The 16493-nt window shown below is 45.4% G+C and overlaps 1 protein-coding gene across 2 annotated transcripts in view; it reads right to left on the bottom strand.

Moving 5' to 3' along the window:
• Positions 1-16493, bottom strand: part of PHIP (pleckstrin homology domain interacting protein) — a 1338206-nt gene that overhangs the window by 1063313 nt on the left and 258400 nt on the right. For both annotated transcript variants that reach the window (XM_069235639.1, XM_069235640.1), the window contains one exon: positions 11080-11150. In XM_069235639.1, the coding sequence (XP_069091740.1) occupies positions 11080-11150 (71 nt within the window). The remainder of the gene's footprint in view (positions 1-11079; positions 11151-16493) is intronic.

Below are 16493 nucleotides of genomic sequence, written 5' to 3'. Positions count from 1 at the left end.
AAGCGCAGAGCTGACCCAGAAAAAGGTTCCGTTGACAGAGGCCTAGAGCGTTGATGCTCTTCCTGCGTCGTATCATCAGATTGCTTGTCCTCCTTCGACAGCTTCTTTCTGTGACACGAATGTCCCGATGACTTGGAGGACGAAGAGTGGTGGTGACTTCGTGGACGGTCTCGAGACCTTCCTCTCGAGCGAGACCATGAGCGCTGTGGAGTCGAGTGCTGGGCCGCCATGAGCTTTAGGGACCGCTCTCTCAAAGCTTGTGGGTTCGTGGCCAGACATTCAGAGCATGACTTCGGGTTGTGATCGCGCTCCAGGTACCAGAGACACACAAGGTGCAGATCAGTCACCAACATGTTTCAGGGACAGGAGTCGCAGGGCTTGGATCCGGTCTTGCGGAACATCCCTCGATGCATCCACAAACATCAAAAATTTGACAAAAGTGTCGACGTAGTCAAAAAAATAAAAAATAAATGACTCAGGTAGCTCTTCTCAGGATCTGCATGTAGGCTGGTGCGGAAAGAACTGATGTCAGCGTGCCGGGGTGGCGCCTATATGTGACCGCGACATCACAGCAAGCACGATGCCAACGACACCCAGGGAGTCGACCGACACCACCTGACGGCACGCAGAGGTACTGCTCATAATCTCCGGATCCAGTCTGATGCCTGGGGAAATTCAAAAGTAAGGAATTGCACTCTTGAGCAGCCTATCATCCAGGTTTGTCAATGCAGGAATGGTGCTCATTGTGTGAAGGGTAGAAACCCCGGCAAGATGTTTTGTGAATACTTTAGGGGAAGTGGTGACCCCGAACTTTAAATCTGAAGTGATAATGCTGACCAATTACCACAAAGCACAAGTAGCAAAAATCAGCAGGATGGGTGGGTATGTGAAAGTAGGCATCCTCCAGATAGAGAGCTGTTATGAATTCACCTTGCTGCAGCAGAGTAATGACATCCTGCAAGGTGACCATGTGGAAATGTTGAGAGACTGTACCTGTTGAGCAGCCTGAGGTTGAATATTGGCAAAAGAGACCCATCTTTTGGGGGATGAAAAAGTACAGAGAGTACCACCCTTTGCAACTATTGTGCAATGGCAATGGTTCTATTGCTACTTTAAGGAAGGCACAGGTGCTCCGTGGGCAAGGTGTGCTAGCGGGGCAGTAGGCCTGGAAGGGTTTTAGTGAGCTTCTGGAAGTAACCATGTTGAGTGATGGAGAGGTCCCTTTGGTTGGAGGTGATCTCTACCCAGCGCAGCAGAAACCCATGTTGTTTTACCCCAACAAGTGTAGTTTGATCAGAGGTAATGGAAGCGACCTGCCAAAGGTCCCACAGGAAGTAGATGGTAGAAGGGCAGCTATTGCATTAGCTGTGTTAGTCGGTGTCCCTTTTTAAGCATCTGATCAACCCAAAGTCCAAATAGATGGTCTACATCGAAAGGGCAGGTTTTGTAGAAACTGTTGTACTTCTGGCTTAAAGCCAGGAACATGAAGTCAGGCATGACGCCAGGATGCTCGTATTAACAACCCTGGCTGTGGTGTCTGCTGCAACAAGAGCACAGAGGATGGTGGCATTTGAGGCGACTGTCTTCCGCCACTAGTTCTTTCTCACAGTGTTTACATTGGTTAGGAAGGTGCTGCAGGAGTTCCTACATCTCATCCAATGTGCTCTGTCTTATCAGAAGAGTAAAGCAACAAGTTTGCAATCCGACAGTATGTGGCTGAATGTACTGTGACTAGTTTGCCTGCTGCATCAATCTACATTCTCATTGCATCAGGAGAAGGTGCATACTCTGGGCACTGGCACATTTCCATGCCATGTGGACCACCAGTGAGTCCGCAGGAAAGTGGCCGTGGATGTAAGGTGGGGCTCAGCGGGGGAGAGTTTATACTTTTATCAACCCTGGTGTGATATCCCTAGGCTTGAACAGTCCTTTTAGGTTTCAGGCATTGAGCATCTCCTTGAGCATGGGCAGGAACTGTAGAATATGCAGTGTTTTTGAGAATGTTTCCACTAGGAAGTCGTCATCCTCTTAGACACAGGCATGTATACTTTATCAAATGTAACAGCCCTCAGCATGACCTCATGGTACGAGGAGTTGTCATCTGGTGGTAAGGTTTTGTCAGGGACAGGGTGTCACCTGAGGGATAGGCATCATGGTAGTTAAACAAGTCACCCCTGAGATCTGGATCATAAGGAGCATCATAGGGTTCCTGTGGATACTGTGGACTGTCCTCCCTGTAGGATGAGTGCTCCTCTGGTTAAGAGGGAAGTGGCATGTATAAAGGTAGCAGTGATGGGGAGGAGGGAGAAGGAGAGGTCAGGCTGGAAAGGGGCTGGTGCCCCCGTCCTTATATTCTTTTTGTGCTTCTGGGGAGCTGTGGGTTACAAGGCAATTTTATCCTCAGACAATTTTGTTTTTAGTGAGTGTGTCCAGAGGTTTTGGTGGGAGCTTAGTAGAGACTGTCCCCATTTCTGGGTGAATAAAGAGGTGCTTCAGCAAAGCATCCAACTCTTCCTGTAATCGCTGGAGGATGGTTTGCTCAGTCTCATCAAAGCCAACCATTGATAGTGATTTCAGGGTAAAGAGGCTTTTCTGTATCACTAGTGTCTTCAATATCATGGCTTGCGGTTTAATGGCTTAGATGCTTTGTTGGTGTCGGCTTTGGTGTGGTCTTCAATACCAGGGGCAAAGGGCACATTGGCTTAGAGGCAGGCTGTGGATTCTGTGGGACTTTCGTACCTGAAGAAGGGAGTGTTTGTGTCAGGGTCGACCATGGCCTAGAGGCAGTGGCGGACCAGCAGGTGGTTTCAAGGTCTCTGGGCTGTATACATGACCACAACTGGGGCGGGCAGTGCAGCTGGAGGTTGTGCCAGGATAGAGACCATACTCATGGATGACATCTTTGAGGGTCGTGGAGCCTGTGAATCTGGTTAGTTATCCATTTTAGATTCAGAGGGTGAGTTTGCCTTTGAGATAGACTGCAGCAGCTGGGCCCCGGAAGGGTCACTTCCTCATCCATCTTGACTTTTGCTCCCCTAAGATGTTGGGGGGTATAGCCTTCATCTTGCATTCTTCGATAGGCCCACCGCCGTTCACGTCAGTATCTAGAGTCTTCGTCAACCAAAAGGTGAGGAAAGCTTGCATATGGTTCAGTCTTGCTGTGGCAAAAGCCAGAGGATGCAGATTTAATGGTGGTCAGTCCAAGGAGGCTACTTGGAGTGAGAGTAGGGACAGTATTGAAAGGGGGCACTTTCCATTACTAACCTTGCATTTTCAACAAGAAGGCCCCAGAAACAAAGGGCAGAATCTGCCCAGGAGGAGGCTAAGGTCCCGGCGATGATTGAATGGAGCAATGGTTTCAAGGTTCATATAACAATGAAATAGGAGCATAGATCTGTGAAGATTGTTCCAAGACAGCAGGAAAGGAAGTGTTGAAAAGGCCTAGCAGAAGTGCTATTAGGCTCAGAACGTGGAGCCCGATCGGTATACGTCCAAACACGATGGCAGAAAAAAAAACAATCTAACAATGAAGCCAATGCCCATGTGCATTGCCAACCAAGGGAGGAGTCACTATGCTTTGTGACTCGACAGACCTCTTTGAAGAAAAACAAGTTGCAAATGTCTAAGTCCAAAATTAGATGGCAGGAGTGAACAGTGCATCTACAACCACACATGCTACAGCAATTGTTATTACTAAAGGTAAGTAACTGTTTTGTGGGATGGCTACTCCTTTCCCCTGATTCCTCTCGTTTTTTGTTTTTTTTAAAGAGCCCCAAAGCAGTGCCCACCAGGAGCTAGGACTAAGTTGCGCTGATTAACAAAGAAAGTCATGCAGTACAGGCCTTGTGAAATATCCATCGCTCTATGCCTGAGAATAAGGGCAACAATGCTTGGCAAATGTATCCAACAAACATCAAAAGGACAACCAGAAAATATGAGTCACTGGGGCACTTATCAGAGCAGCAGAAGTCACTTTGGCCCTCATGGAGCAGGTATTAACACAAGCAAGATATTCTTTCCTGGCCACAGTGTAATTGATCCAAATGCAAAGTTACACAATTCCAAAAAGTATACATGATCACTCCTTTGCCTTTCTTAATCCAGCAAAACCAACTAACAGCTGGTTACTCAACTACTGTGATCTAGTCCTCAGAAGGATGAGAGGAATGAAAAAGCCAGGTAGCACAGTCAGGTACCCTTTTCTGGCAGAAGCCACAAAAGCCTGCTGAACGTGAGAAAGTGAGAAGCATAGGGTTTAAGTATCCAGCCTATTATCAAGAAAGAAACTTGTCCAAGCTTGAAGAAACTTTTTTTTTTTTTTTTGGACACCTAGATTAACATTTGCAACCGCTGGGTTGACGCTGAAGGTCTCTCAATATCCAAGGGTGCAGATGAGCAGTGGAGAATCCAACCATCCTGCTGCGAAAGTACATCTACTCTGTCCTAAAGAGAAAGAGAAGGCCGAATACTGAGTTCTAACAGATCAGTGCACCAAGTGCTCCTTGCCAAGTCTAGGGTGATGAGAACCAGCAGTGCACCATTCTCTCTAACACCATCTGCAAAATTCACAAGACTAGCAGAATTGGAGATAACATATGATGTATGCTGAGTGACCAGCTGAAGCAGAGGGCAATCCTCCCCCTCCCCTCAACCCCCATACACTCAACCCCTTTGCGTGAACAATATGGTGGGAGGTCATGGGCACAGAACAGAGGCCATTTCCTGTTTAAAGCTGTGGCAAACAGTTCCATGTAGTGTAGCCCCACTTATGAGATCACAGCATCCGCTTCGGGGTGAAGGTCATTTGTGATACAGGAGGGGAAAGTCGATTCAAGGTATTCACCTTCACCTTAAAATAACCCACCAGATGAACTGGTACAGGGAAAGTTCCCTTTGTCACAGACCATTGCCAGACACAAGAAACCTCAGAGCACAGGGTCCTGGAACCCACAATGCCTAGTATGTGGCAGTTGTGGACAGTGGTAATTTGTAGGAAAGAACCTCCACACAATGCCTTGAAGGATTGGCACACAGCTCCAGTGCACTGACATGCATTAATTGTTATTAACGAGGCCTGCCTCAATTGAGCACAACATCTCAACCATGAGGCTTATGTAACCAAGTTGTCCTGCAACTGCAAAGGACAAAAGGGATCACATAATGAGGTTGTAAGCCCACAATCATCAACTGAGGTCTATACAGCTAAAGAATCCCAAGTGAGTGGAGAGGATCTCCTGATGCTGGATGCTGAGGGAGCTCATACTCCACCAGGCACGTGGCACCAGAATGATGTACAAGTCTGTGAAGTTAAAAAGAAAGGGGGCCTTCAGAACTGGAATCTGAGCTGTAGTAAGATATTTACAATGATATCCCCACAGGATCATATTGAAACAGCTTCAACAAAGAACTTAAGTACACAAATAAAAACTGGTAATATTGTTAGCAGTCACCTGAGACTGATAGGAGTTTGGTCCACTAAGTCTGCCATAGAGTCACGTACTGAAATTAGCAGTAAACCCAATATACAAGAAAAACATTTAGTACCCTGCACATAGGCCCACTGTATTAGACATACAACATGAATAAGTGTACGGCCAGGATACAGCAGTGTTTCAGATCGTTTCTGTGATAATCTTTTCAAACAAATCCAACTTTCGCTAGTCGGAATCCTCATCCATCTATCCAAAAGAAGTGCCTGATTAATTGAAACAACAGTGAATTAATGCCCATCTTTGTCAGCTTCAACATGAGAAGACCTTGAGCAAATTTGCTGAAAGCTATGCTGTATTCAACAACTGAACTCCAACACTGAAATCAGTCTGTCCCTACACCAATAGGTTTAGTTTAGCTCACAAATTTAGCCTACTAAGTTGCAGAAAATTATATTTGGCAAACAATTTCACCTGATGGGTGAACAAAGCTATCAACAGGTTTTCATTACCACTATCAGACCACCTATATGAAGCAGAAACAGAATAAGGCCTTTCAAAAACTCTGGTATAATTACAACAATGACAACAGGAGAAGCAAAGAAACCGAAGAAGCAAATTCATTTCATTACAATTGGAAAGTAATTGTGGTCTCCAAGATCCAGAGTCTATAAATGGATAAGACATGTTACAATGTTATTTTTCTATTTTTAAATTATTTTTCAATTTTATTAAGTGTTAATCTAGAGAAAGTGACAGCATGCTGCACATTAGACAATCTGGAATTACGACAAAACCACTTCTGTAAAATGTGTAGTGAAGTGTTGTCAACAGGTGAATACAAAAGACTGTCAGTAAAGTGTCATCAGTACATCATGTAGACTTCAAAACTGGATAAGGGCTAGAGGAACAAACCCCATCAGCTGTCGGAGGGAATGGAAAAGAGCAGGTACAGTGAAAGAGTTGGGAAGTTTGTAAGCAAGAGAGACATACAAACTGTAAGCAATGTGGTTTCTGTTTTTCAGAGGTATGCACCCTGATCAAGCAGGAACCACAATCCTAGTCAGTATACGTCACGAACACCCTAAATTAACCTGTGCTTTCCCTTTGGTAGATTGCACAGAGTGGTCAGGCTTAACTTAAGAGGCAATTAATAAAGTATTTGCGCAACACTTAATAAGGTAAAACAGTGGAAAAAAAACACAAAAAAAAGATACCACACCTGATTAGAAAGGCAGAGCGTAATTTAATAAATAAAACAAGACCAAAACAACAAACATCCATTAAGTAGAAACCGAGCTATGAATTTTTAAAGAATAAACTGCCGAAGAGCAGTTAGAAACAAGAAGCGCCCACTGGGGATATCTGGTTGTGCCGGAACAGGACAAATTAAAAAGTTCAGGCCAACCGCCAAGGAGTGCAAGCTGGCTGCAGGGACCCCATTTGGCCCACTGATCAAAAGTACCTTAATCCTGGCAGTGTGAAGATGGGGTGAGCAGGCAAAAAGGGATGTGTCTGTGTTGATCCCTGCAGTGGCAGCAATGCGTCCATCCTCTCCATGCAGTAGCAAAGATCCCTCAATTTCCTGCACGCAACAGCAGTGATTCATCAAGACCGAAACGCGTGGTTGGATACGTCAAGGTCAATCTGCACTGGAGAATGATGCACTGACTCCAATCGGTTCTGATCCATGCAACAGGGGTGATGCGCCTGTTCCGATCCAACCTGCAGGGGTGATTAATTAGTTCAAACACTTTAAGCCCATTTCAAGGGTCCAGGACTGCAGTGGCACCACTTGGCAGGGTACTTATAGAAGGCAGAGTAGAGGTGTAGATGCGGGTGGGTTAGAAATATTTTATGTCACAGAGATTTCAATCAGGAGACCAGTCTGCTGGCTCTTGGAGTCAATATAGGTTTTAGGTTGGAGAGATGCATGTCCAGTCCTTCTCACTCCCAGGCAGCAGGTCAGCACAACAAACAGGAGTCTAGCATATTAGCATATTATTAGCAGTCCAACAGAGTGGCAGTCCTTGTAGCAGCACTGTAGTCTTCCTGCTTGGAAGAGTATCCACAAGTCCAGAAGTGTACTGTCTTGATGGCGTCAGAGGTCCAGTATACACAGTTTGGCTTTTGAAGTGGAGGAGACTTCAAAGACAGGCCTTTTTAAGGGCACAGAGGTCCTGCCCTTTCTACCCTGGCTCCAGACTTAATGCAGGGAGTTATGCAATCCTTTGTATGTGGACAGGACATAGCCTATTCATGTGTACATGTAAGGCTGTGCTCAGCTCCTCCCTCTCACCCTGCCCAGGATGGCCCATCATCAAGATGTGGAAGGTCCATCAAGTCACACCTAAGCCCCCATTGCGTGTGACTGTCTAGAGGGAATACACAAAGCCCATTTGTCACCAACCCCAGACAAGTGATCAGAGATGGGCACCAAGCACCAAATGGCTGAAGTAAGAAAAAGGCAACTTTCTAAAAGCGGCATTTTCAGAAGTACAATTTAAAGTACAACTTTACCATACATTGTGATTTTAAATTGTGATTCCAGAAACATTAAGCACGAAAAGCTTACGTCTTCCAGATTGTGCATAACACTTATAAGTTGTAGTAATGTAATTCCAATATTATCCTATGAGAAAGATATGCCTTGCTGGAGTGAAAAACGACTTTGGGGGTGAAGGGGAGGGCGCAGAGGGGGAGGGGGTTTCAGGACAGGTAAAACTTAAAACTACATGTCCTGTCTTTTAAATACACTCCATCCTTCCTCTGGGTTGTCTAGGACCTACCACAGGGATGACATATGTATAATAAGGGAAGGTGTAGGTCTGGAGACAGGGCTAGTTTGCCTGGTCAGCATGGAAGTGTAAAACTGCACATACAGGCTTGCCTGAATAGTGGTTAGAGAGCTACTTAAGTGGGTGGCACAATTAGTTTTGCAGGCCCACAAGTAGCATTTGATTTACTGGCCCCAGGCACATGTAGTGCACCAAACTAGGGGCATTTAAGTGAATGAAATATGCCGTTTGGGGATAAGCCAATATTAGCATGCCCTGGGGAGAGAGCAAACACACTTTAGCCCTAGTTAGCAATGGTAAAGTAGAGTCCTAAAACCAGCAAAAACGATGTCAAACAAGAGGAGGAGCTAGGCAAAACTTTGGGGGAAATACCAGTCTAAAGGTTGTGAGGCCCAACATAAATCATCACAACAGATATTTCCAGGAAAGCAAAAGCAGAAACTCAAATTAAATGCACGATTGAGGCTTCAAACAGGAGGGAGAAAAAGAGGGAAAGTGCACCCTAGTAGATTAAAACGAAGAAGGGTATAGGGAACTGTAGTATAGAATGAAAGATGATATTTTCTATTAGATTAGGAAGTTACTAATGACTGCATAATACCTGCAGTTGGAAAATGTTGATTATATTCAAGCAGAGCAAAGAAAGGAGGTAGCTTGTAGCCATAAACACTGGGGTGAGGAGAAGGTCAAGGTGGTCATTCTAGACAGGTTTTCAATAGGTGGGTATTTAGTTCTTAGGCCAATGTGAAACTGGAGATGACACTTAAAGCACTGTAGATGATGAAATAGAAGCAAGTTTTGTTGGGAGTGCGCCAGATTTTAATTTTTTAGTTTACTATGTTTATGTCCAATTTGATGGAGTACCAAGATCTACTTAAGCTGGGTAGCTTGACAGCCATCTACATGGCAGTGCAGTGTGAGGTCTTTGGCGATTATGTAGCTAGTTTTGACAAATGGATGGGTTTGCAAGTGGTGTTCCATTGCGCTAGGGGTGATATAATCATGTGTTTCCAGATCCTCAATGAGATGTAGAGGCATCTAGGATGCACTTAAGACCAGTGGAGTCTAGAAGACCGTAGAGCAGCATATACACCATCCAGATGTGCAAGTACAAGGGCTTGGATGGTGTTCTGAAGTTGATTTTCAGGGAAACATTGTTTCACTTTTCGAGGGGTGGTACTTTACTTGGGTGTATGTTTCTTGAGGATGAGGTCTGTGTCCATGGCAAACGAGAGTTTAAATCTGGATTCAAATCAATCATGTTGATGCCAGGTTTCAAGTACCCCTCAGAAATGTACAGCAAAATAATCATACACATCAGCCATGGCCCACCAGGTAAAAGCAATATCCGAATATTATGGAAAGAGAACATGCACACAGACCAGGAGCCACCGGCCCAGTATCATCAATATCCTGTTGAGGTTTAAAAAGATAGTAAGGGGTGTTGGGGTCCAGATGTCTTTAGAATTAGAGGGCTCTGGTAAAGCCTCATCTTAACATTGTTCCTCTCAATATGCCAGATTGTATAACCACTGTTTCTGGAGTGGCTCTCTCGCCCCTTAACATATCCACTCTCCGTTTTCCTAACAAAAGAGCCACAGCAACATAGCACCTAATTGCCAGTTGTAGGGGATTTGCCAGTACCGACAGGCACAACTCTGGAGGACAGATGACTGTCTCTAGTGTCATTGAGTAAACCTCTTCCTTGAGTGCCCACCTGCATCTGAATCTGATAATCTGCCCTATTTTGGCCCTGGCTTCACTGTAATCTAGCGTGAGCGCATAGGCCTAGGCCAGTCCTTGACAATGCAAGGTTCCGGACCCGTTCTGTGACATGAAGAGGCACAGCAATCATGTCCTCATGACAGACATTCAATTTGTGTCCTGGGAATAAAACAAAGCAGTGATAGCAGCATACTGTGTTCCATAATTTGTTGTAGGACCTTTCTGTGCGTCATTGAGAGCAGGTTCTCTGAGCTCCTTGTGTAAAGTTTCTGTTATGTGAAACCCAGAACCTTCCGCTCACAATCAATATGTGCGTATTGAGCGACCTGTGCATGTACAAGGAGTATGATACTTATGTGGTAGCAGGACTGTGTGTATGAGTACTCAGACCCCAATTTATTTTTCCAAACTCATTTAAGATGCTGATCTCTTTCTGAATTGAAACACTAGTTACAGAGCAGGCTCTCTGCTTTCTACGGCGTAACTCTTCCTGTCACTGACACCTTCTAGAACCAACTACCCTACCAGTCTGAAAAAGCACAACATTTTGGGCAAATGGATTGGAGTGATTCACATATGATAACTTGATATTGGCCTACATTATGCTGCTAAGTCTTTTTGACATCAACTTTAAGTTGTAACCATTAACGCAACTGAAAAAATATACAATAAGTAAGAATAAAGTAAAAGGATTATGGTGAGGGTGAAGTTAAAGGATATGTTTAAAGTTAGGTACGGGAAAGGTCTGGGAATGGTTTTCTCTCTTCTCAGAAGAGTTGGTATCAGAGCAAAATAGACAAGGTTAATTTTAGCATTGAGTTAAGGACAAAGCACATGGTTGGGAAAAAAAGAAATGCAAGAAATACATTGAGAGTTAAATTTAAAGGAACTGGATGAAGTGAATGTGTAGATGAGGTAAAGAGAGTGAGCTAACTGTATTTGTAGTGCAACGTGTAATAAAGTAGATATAACCCGAATAGGAAGAAATATAGAGCTCATTATCTTTGAAAATAATTAAAGTAAAATGCATTCACTGAGTTGATTTATGGACTTATTACGGCTTAGGAAAAGAAAACAAAAAATTATCAGATTGAGACACCCAATAATAAAATAACATCGTTATTTACCAGCACTGTAGGATGAGCAGATCATTTGAACTCCAGGCCGTGGGCGTTCTGTAAATTTCACTGGCCTTGGGCTAGAACAATAAAATCATGGTCAGTCTTGTCTCACAATTGGCATCCATATTAGCCAATTCAAAGAAAATAAAGTACAACATTTAACACAAAGCATCAACTGATTAAAAATGACGAACTTTTTTCAATGTGATATATTTGTATTGTTCATTTGTGTGGTATTAACTGGTCAAATGTTCCAAAAATGTAATAAAGAAATGTTTCCAGAAAACGTAGGACATTGCTCTGCATTTTTACGAGACACTGGTCAAACTTGGAAATATTAGATGATTTGTGCAGAGGTTTTTTATTCCAGCCAATGATGCAAATCAAAGTCATACAAATACACCGTCTCCATTGTAGCATGTGCAATGCATTAAGCACAGAAGATTAAACTGTGTATTTGCGGGTTACTAGAAAACTTATTAAACTTAATTCAGTTCAACATAAATTTGCCCACCGTTATTTTACAGAGATTATCAAACTAGAACAGAGATTTTAATGAGATATGTTAACAACCGATACGTGGTTTAACAGAATAGTATGCTTTATGCCAGCAAGGTAAAGGGGGAAAAACTGCTAAAGCTCCATATTGCAGGAGATCTAAATTCTCTCTGCAATTATCCTATTCTTATAGTCTTTAAAAGCAGTTAACACTATTATAAATTACTAATTAATACTTCCACCAATAGGAAAGTTCCATTTAACAACATATGACATCTGTGATAAAATAAAAACACCACTCCAAAAGTTTAAAAAAAGAAAAATAAGGCTTAATGGTAATTTTAGTTCATCTGCGGTGACTCTTAAAAGCCACAAGCATTAAATAGTCCTGTCCATTGGCAGGGTGTAGAGAATGGCTCCCTGTTGCAGTTACCCCCCACTTTTTGCCTGATACTGATGCTGACTTGAATGAGATCTGTGCTGGGACCCTGCTAACCAGGCCCCAGCACCAGTGTTCTTTCACCTAAAATGTACCATTGTTTCCACAATTGGCAGACCCCTGGCACACAGATAAGTCCCTTGTAAAAGGTACCAGTGGTACCAAGGGCTCTGTGACCCGGGAAGGTCCCTAAGGGCTGCAGCATATGTTGTGCCACCCTAAAGGACCCCTTACCTAACACATGCACGCTGCCATTGTAGATTGTGTTTGTTGGTGGGGAGAGAAATCCCCCTCAGGATGCCATGCCCACAAAATACTGCCTGCGGCATAGGTAAGTCACCCCTCTAGCAGGCCTTACAGCCTTGAGGCAGGGTGCAATATACCACAGGTGAGGGCATAGCTTCATGAGCAAAATGCCCCTACAGTTTCTAAGTCTATTCTTAGACATTGTAAGTACAGTGTGGCCATATTAAGTATATGGTCTGGGAGTCTGTCAAAAACTAACTCCACAGCTCCATAATGGCTACAATGAATAGTTGAAAGTTTGGTTTCAAACTTCTCAGAATAATAAACCCACACTGATGCCAGTGTTGGATTTATTAAAAAATGCAAACAGAGGGCATCTTCGAGATGCCCCCTGTATTTTACCCAATCCTTCAGTGCAAGAGTGACTGGTCTGTGCCAGCCTGCTGCTGAGAAATGAGTTTCTGACCCCCTGGGGTGAGGGCCTTTGCGCCCTCTGAGGCCAGAATCAAAGCCTGTTCTGGGTGGAGGTGCTTCACACTTCCCCCCTGCAGGAACTATAACACCTAGCAGTGAGCCTCAAAAGCTCAGGCTTCGTATTACAATGCCCCAGGGCACTCCAGCTAGTGGAGATGCCCGCCCCCTGGACACAGGCCCCACTTTTGACGGCAAGTCCAGGGGAGATAATGAGAAAAACAAGGAGGAGTCACCCACCAGTCAGGACAGCCCCTACGGTGCCCTTAGCTGAGGTGACCCCTGCCTTTAGAAATCCTCCATCTTGGTTTTGGAGGATTCCCCCAATAGGAATAGGGATGTGCCCCCTCCCCTCAGGGAGAAGGCACAAACAGGGTGTAGCCACCCTCAAGGACAGTAGCCATTGGCTACTGCCCTCCCAGACCTAAACGCACCCCTAAATTCAGTATTTAGGGGCACCCCAGAACCTAGATTCCTGCAACCTGAAGAAAGAAGGACTGCTGACCTACAAGCCCGCAGAGAAGGAGGAAGATGACAACTGCTTTTGCCCCAGCCCTACTGGCCTGTTTCCAACTTCGAAAACCTGCTCCAGCAACACATCAGACAGGGACCAGCGACCTCTAAAGCCTCAGAGGACTGCCCTAGACTACAGGACCAAGAAACTCCCGTGAACAGCAGCCCTGTTCAAAACCAGCTAGTTCTTTGCAACAAAGAAGCAACTTCTAAAGACTTCACGTTTCCCGTCGGAAGCGTGGGACTCTACACTCTGCACCAGATGCCCCGGCTCGACATGCAGAAAACCAACATCTCAGGGAGGACTCCCCGGCGACTGCGAGCCTGTGAGTAACCAGAGACCCCACAGAGACGCCTGCAGAGAGAATCCAGAGGCTCCCCCTGACCGCGACTGCCTGTAACAAGGGGCCCGACGCCTGGAACCCACACTGCACCCGCAGCCCCCAGGACCTGAAGGAACCGAACTTGGACGCAGGAGTGGCCCCCAGGCGACACTCTGCCTTGCCCAGGTGGTGGCTGTCCCGAGGAGCCCCCCCTGTGCCTGCTTGCACCGCTAGAGTGACCCCTGGGTCGCTCCATTGATACCTATACAAAACCCGATGCCTGCTTTGCACACTGCACCCGGCCGGCCCTGTGCCGCTGAGGGTGTGTTTTGTGTGCCTACTTGTGTGTCCCCCAGTGCTCTACAAAACGCCCCCTGGTCTGCCCCAGAGGACACAGGTACTTACCTGCTGGCAGACTGGAACCAGAGCACCCCCTGTTCTCCATAGGCACCTATGTGTTTTGGGCACCTCTTTGACCTCTGCACCTAACCGGCCCTGAGCTGCTGGTGTGGTAACTTTGGGGTTGCCTGGAACCCCCAACGGTGGGCTGTCTATGCCCCAGGACTGAGACTTGTAAGTGTTTTACTTACATCCTTATCTAACCTTTACGTACCTCCCCCAGGAAGTGTTGATTTTTGCACTAAGTGGCCACTTTGGAAATAGCTTATTGCCATTTTTACAAAGACTGTACATGATATTGTTTTCATTCAAAGTTCCTGAAGTATCTAAGTGAAGTACCTTACATTTAAAGTGTTTGATGTAAATCTTGAACCTGTGGTTCTTAAAATAAACTAAGAAAATATATTTTTCAATATAAAAACTATTGGCCTGGAGTTAAGTCTTTGAGTGTGTGTTCTCATTTATTGCCTGTGTGTGTACAACACATGCTTAACACTACCCTCTGATAAGCCTACTGCTTGACCACACTACCACAAAATAGAGCATTAGAATGATCTAATTTTGCCACTATATTACCTCTAAGGTTAACCCTTGAACTCTGTGCACACAATACAGAGCCACCTTCCTACACAGGGTCCTAAAGCACTTGCATATATAACTTCTCGTTAGAAACGGCCATTTGGAAAAAATGAAAAATAGGATAAAAACAGGAGTATGGGCGAGCTCGGTTTGGAGAACGAAGCAAGCTCCTGAAATTCCTCTCTTGCCCAGAGTGAGCGACCACAATCGCCAACTACCTCAGAAAGGAGGTGCTACTGAAGCCTCAGCAAGCCAGAGCCCAAGCTGTTTCAGGCCAGACAGAGCAGTGATGGAGTGGTGGGATCATTTTCTGAATGTGAAGAAACAGGCTACAGATAACTTGAGTTACCAACATGATCCAGAAAGTAGTAGGTGCACCAAAAGATCTCTACAGATCATAAACGATGGTCTTTCACCACAGACAGGAGATCTAAGATACCAACCAAGAGGAGGCACTGGTTTACCACCATTTTGTCACAACAAATGCAGAGTGAACAAAGTAGCAGAAATCAGTGGAAGATGGGATAAGATGACATACTGCAGGGCTGTCATGTGGAAATGTTCAGACAGGATGTATTGATTGAGGGGTTTTTAGGAAAGTAAAATCTTGCCTGCCATGTTACCCCCATATTTCACTGTATATATATATATATATATATATACGTTGTTTTAGTCTATGTGTCACTGGGACCCTGCCAGGCAGGGCCCCGGTGCTCATAAGTATGTGTCCTGTATGTGTTCCCTGTGTGATGCCTAACTGTCTCACTGAGGCTCTGCTAACCAGAACCTCAGTGGTTATGCTCTCTCTGCTTTCCAAATTTGTCACTAACAGACTAGTGACTAAATTTACCAATTCACATTGGCATACTGGTACACCCATATAATTCCCTAGTATATGGTACTGAGGTACTCAGGGTATTGGGGTTCCAGGAGATCCCTATGGGCTGCAGCATTTCTTTTGCCACCCATAGGGAGCTCTGACAATTCTTACACAGGCCTGCCACTGCAGCCTGTGTGAAATAACGTCCACGTGATTTCACAGCCATTTACCACTGCACTTAAGTAACTTATAAGTCATCTATATGTCTAACTTTCACCTGGTGAAGGTTGGGTGCAAAGTTACTTAGTGTGTGGGCACCCTGGCACTAGCCAAGGTGCCCCCACATCGTTCAGGGCAAATTCCCCGGACTTCGTTAGTGCAGGGACACCATTACACGTGTGCTCTATACATAGGTCACTACCTATGTATAGCGTCACAATGGTAACTCCGAACATGGCCATGTAACATGTCTAAGATCATGGAATTTTCACCCAAATAGCATTCTGGTATTGGGGGGGGGGGGGGAGGATTCCATGATCCCCCAGGTCTCTAGCACAGAACCCGGGTACTACCAAACTGCCTTTCCGGGGTCTCCACTGCAGCTGCTACTGCTGCCAACCCCTCAGACAGGTTTCTGCCCTCCTGGGGTCCAGGCAGCCCTGGCCCAAGAAGGCAGAACAAAGGATTTCCTCTGAGAGAGGGTGTTACACCCTCTCCCTTTGGAAATAGGTGTGAAGGGCTGGGGAGGAGTAGCCTCCCCCAGCCTCTGGAAATGCTTTGATGGTCACAGATGGTGCCCATCTCTGCATAAGCCAGTCTACACCGGTTCAGGGATCCCCCAGCCATGCTCTGGCGCGAAACTGGACAAAGGAAAGGGGAGTGACCACTCCCCTGACCAGTACCTCCCAGGGGAGGTGCCCAGAGCTCCTCCCGTGTGTCCCAGACCTCTGCCATCTTGGAAAACTGAGGTGTTGGGGGCACACTGGACTGCTCTGAGTGGCCAGTGCCAGCAGGTGACGTCAGATGCTCCTTCTGATAGGCTCTTACCTCTCTTGGTAGACAATCCTCCTATCTTGGTAGCCAAACCTCCTTTTCTGGCTATTTAGGGTCTCTGCTTTGGGGAATTTGTCAG

This window comes from Pleurodeles waltl, chromosome 5 (genome assembly GCF_031143425.1).
Source record: "Pleurodeles waltl isolate 20211129_DDA chromosome 5, aPleWal1.hap1.20221129, whole genome shotgun sequence".
Classification (NCBI taxonomy): domain Eukaryota; kingdom Metazoa; phylum Chordata; class Amphibia; order Caudata; family Salamandridae; genus Pleurodeles; species Pleurodeles waltl.
This window is presented reverse-complemented; position numbering and strand designations above follow the sequence as displayed.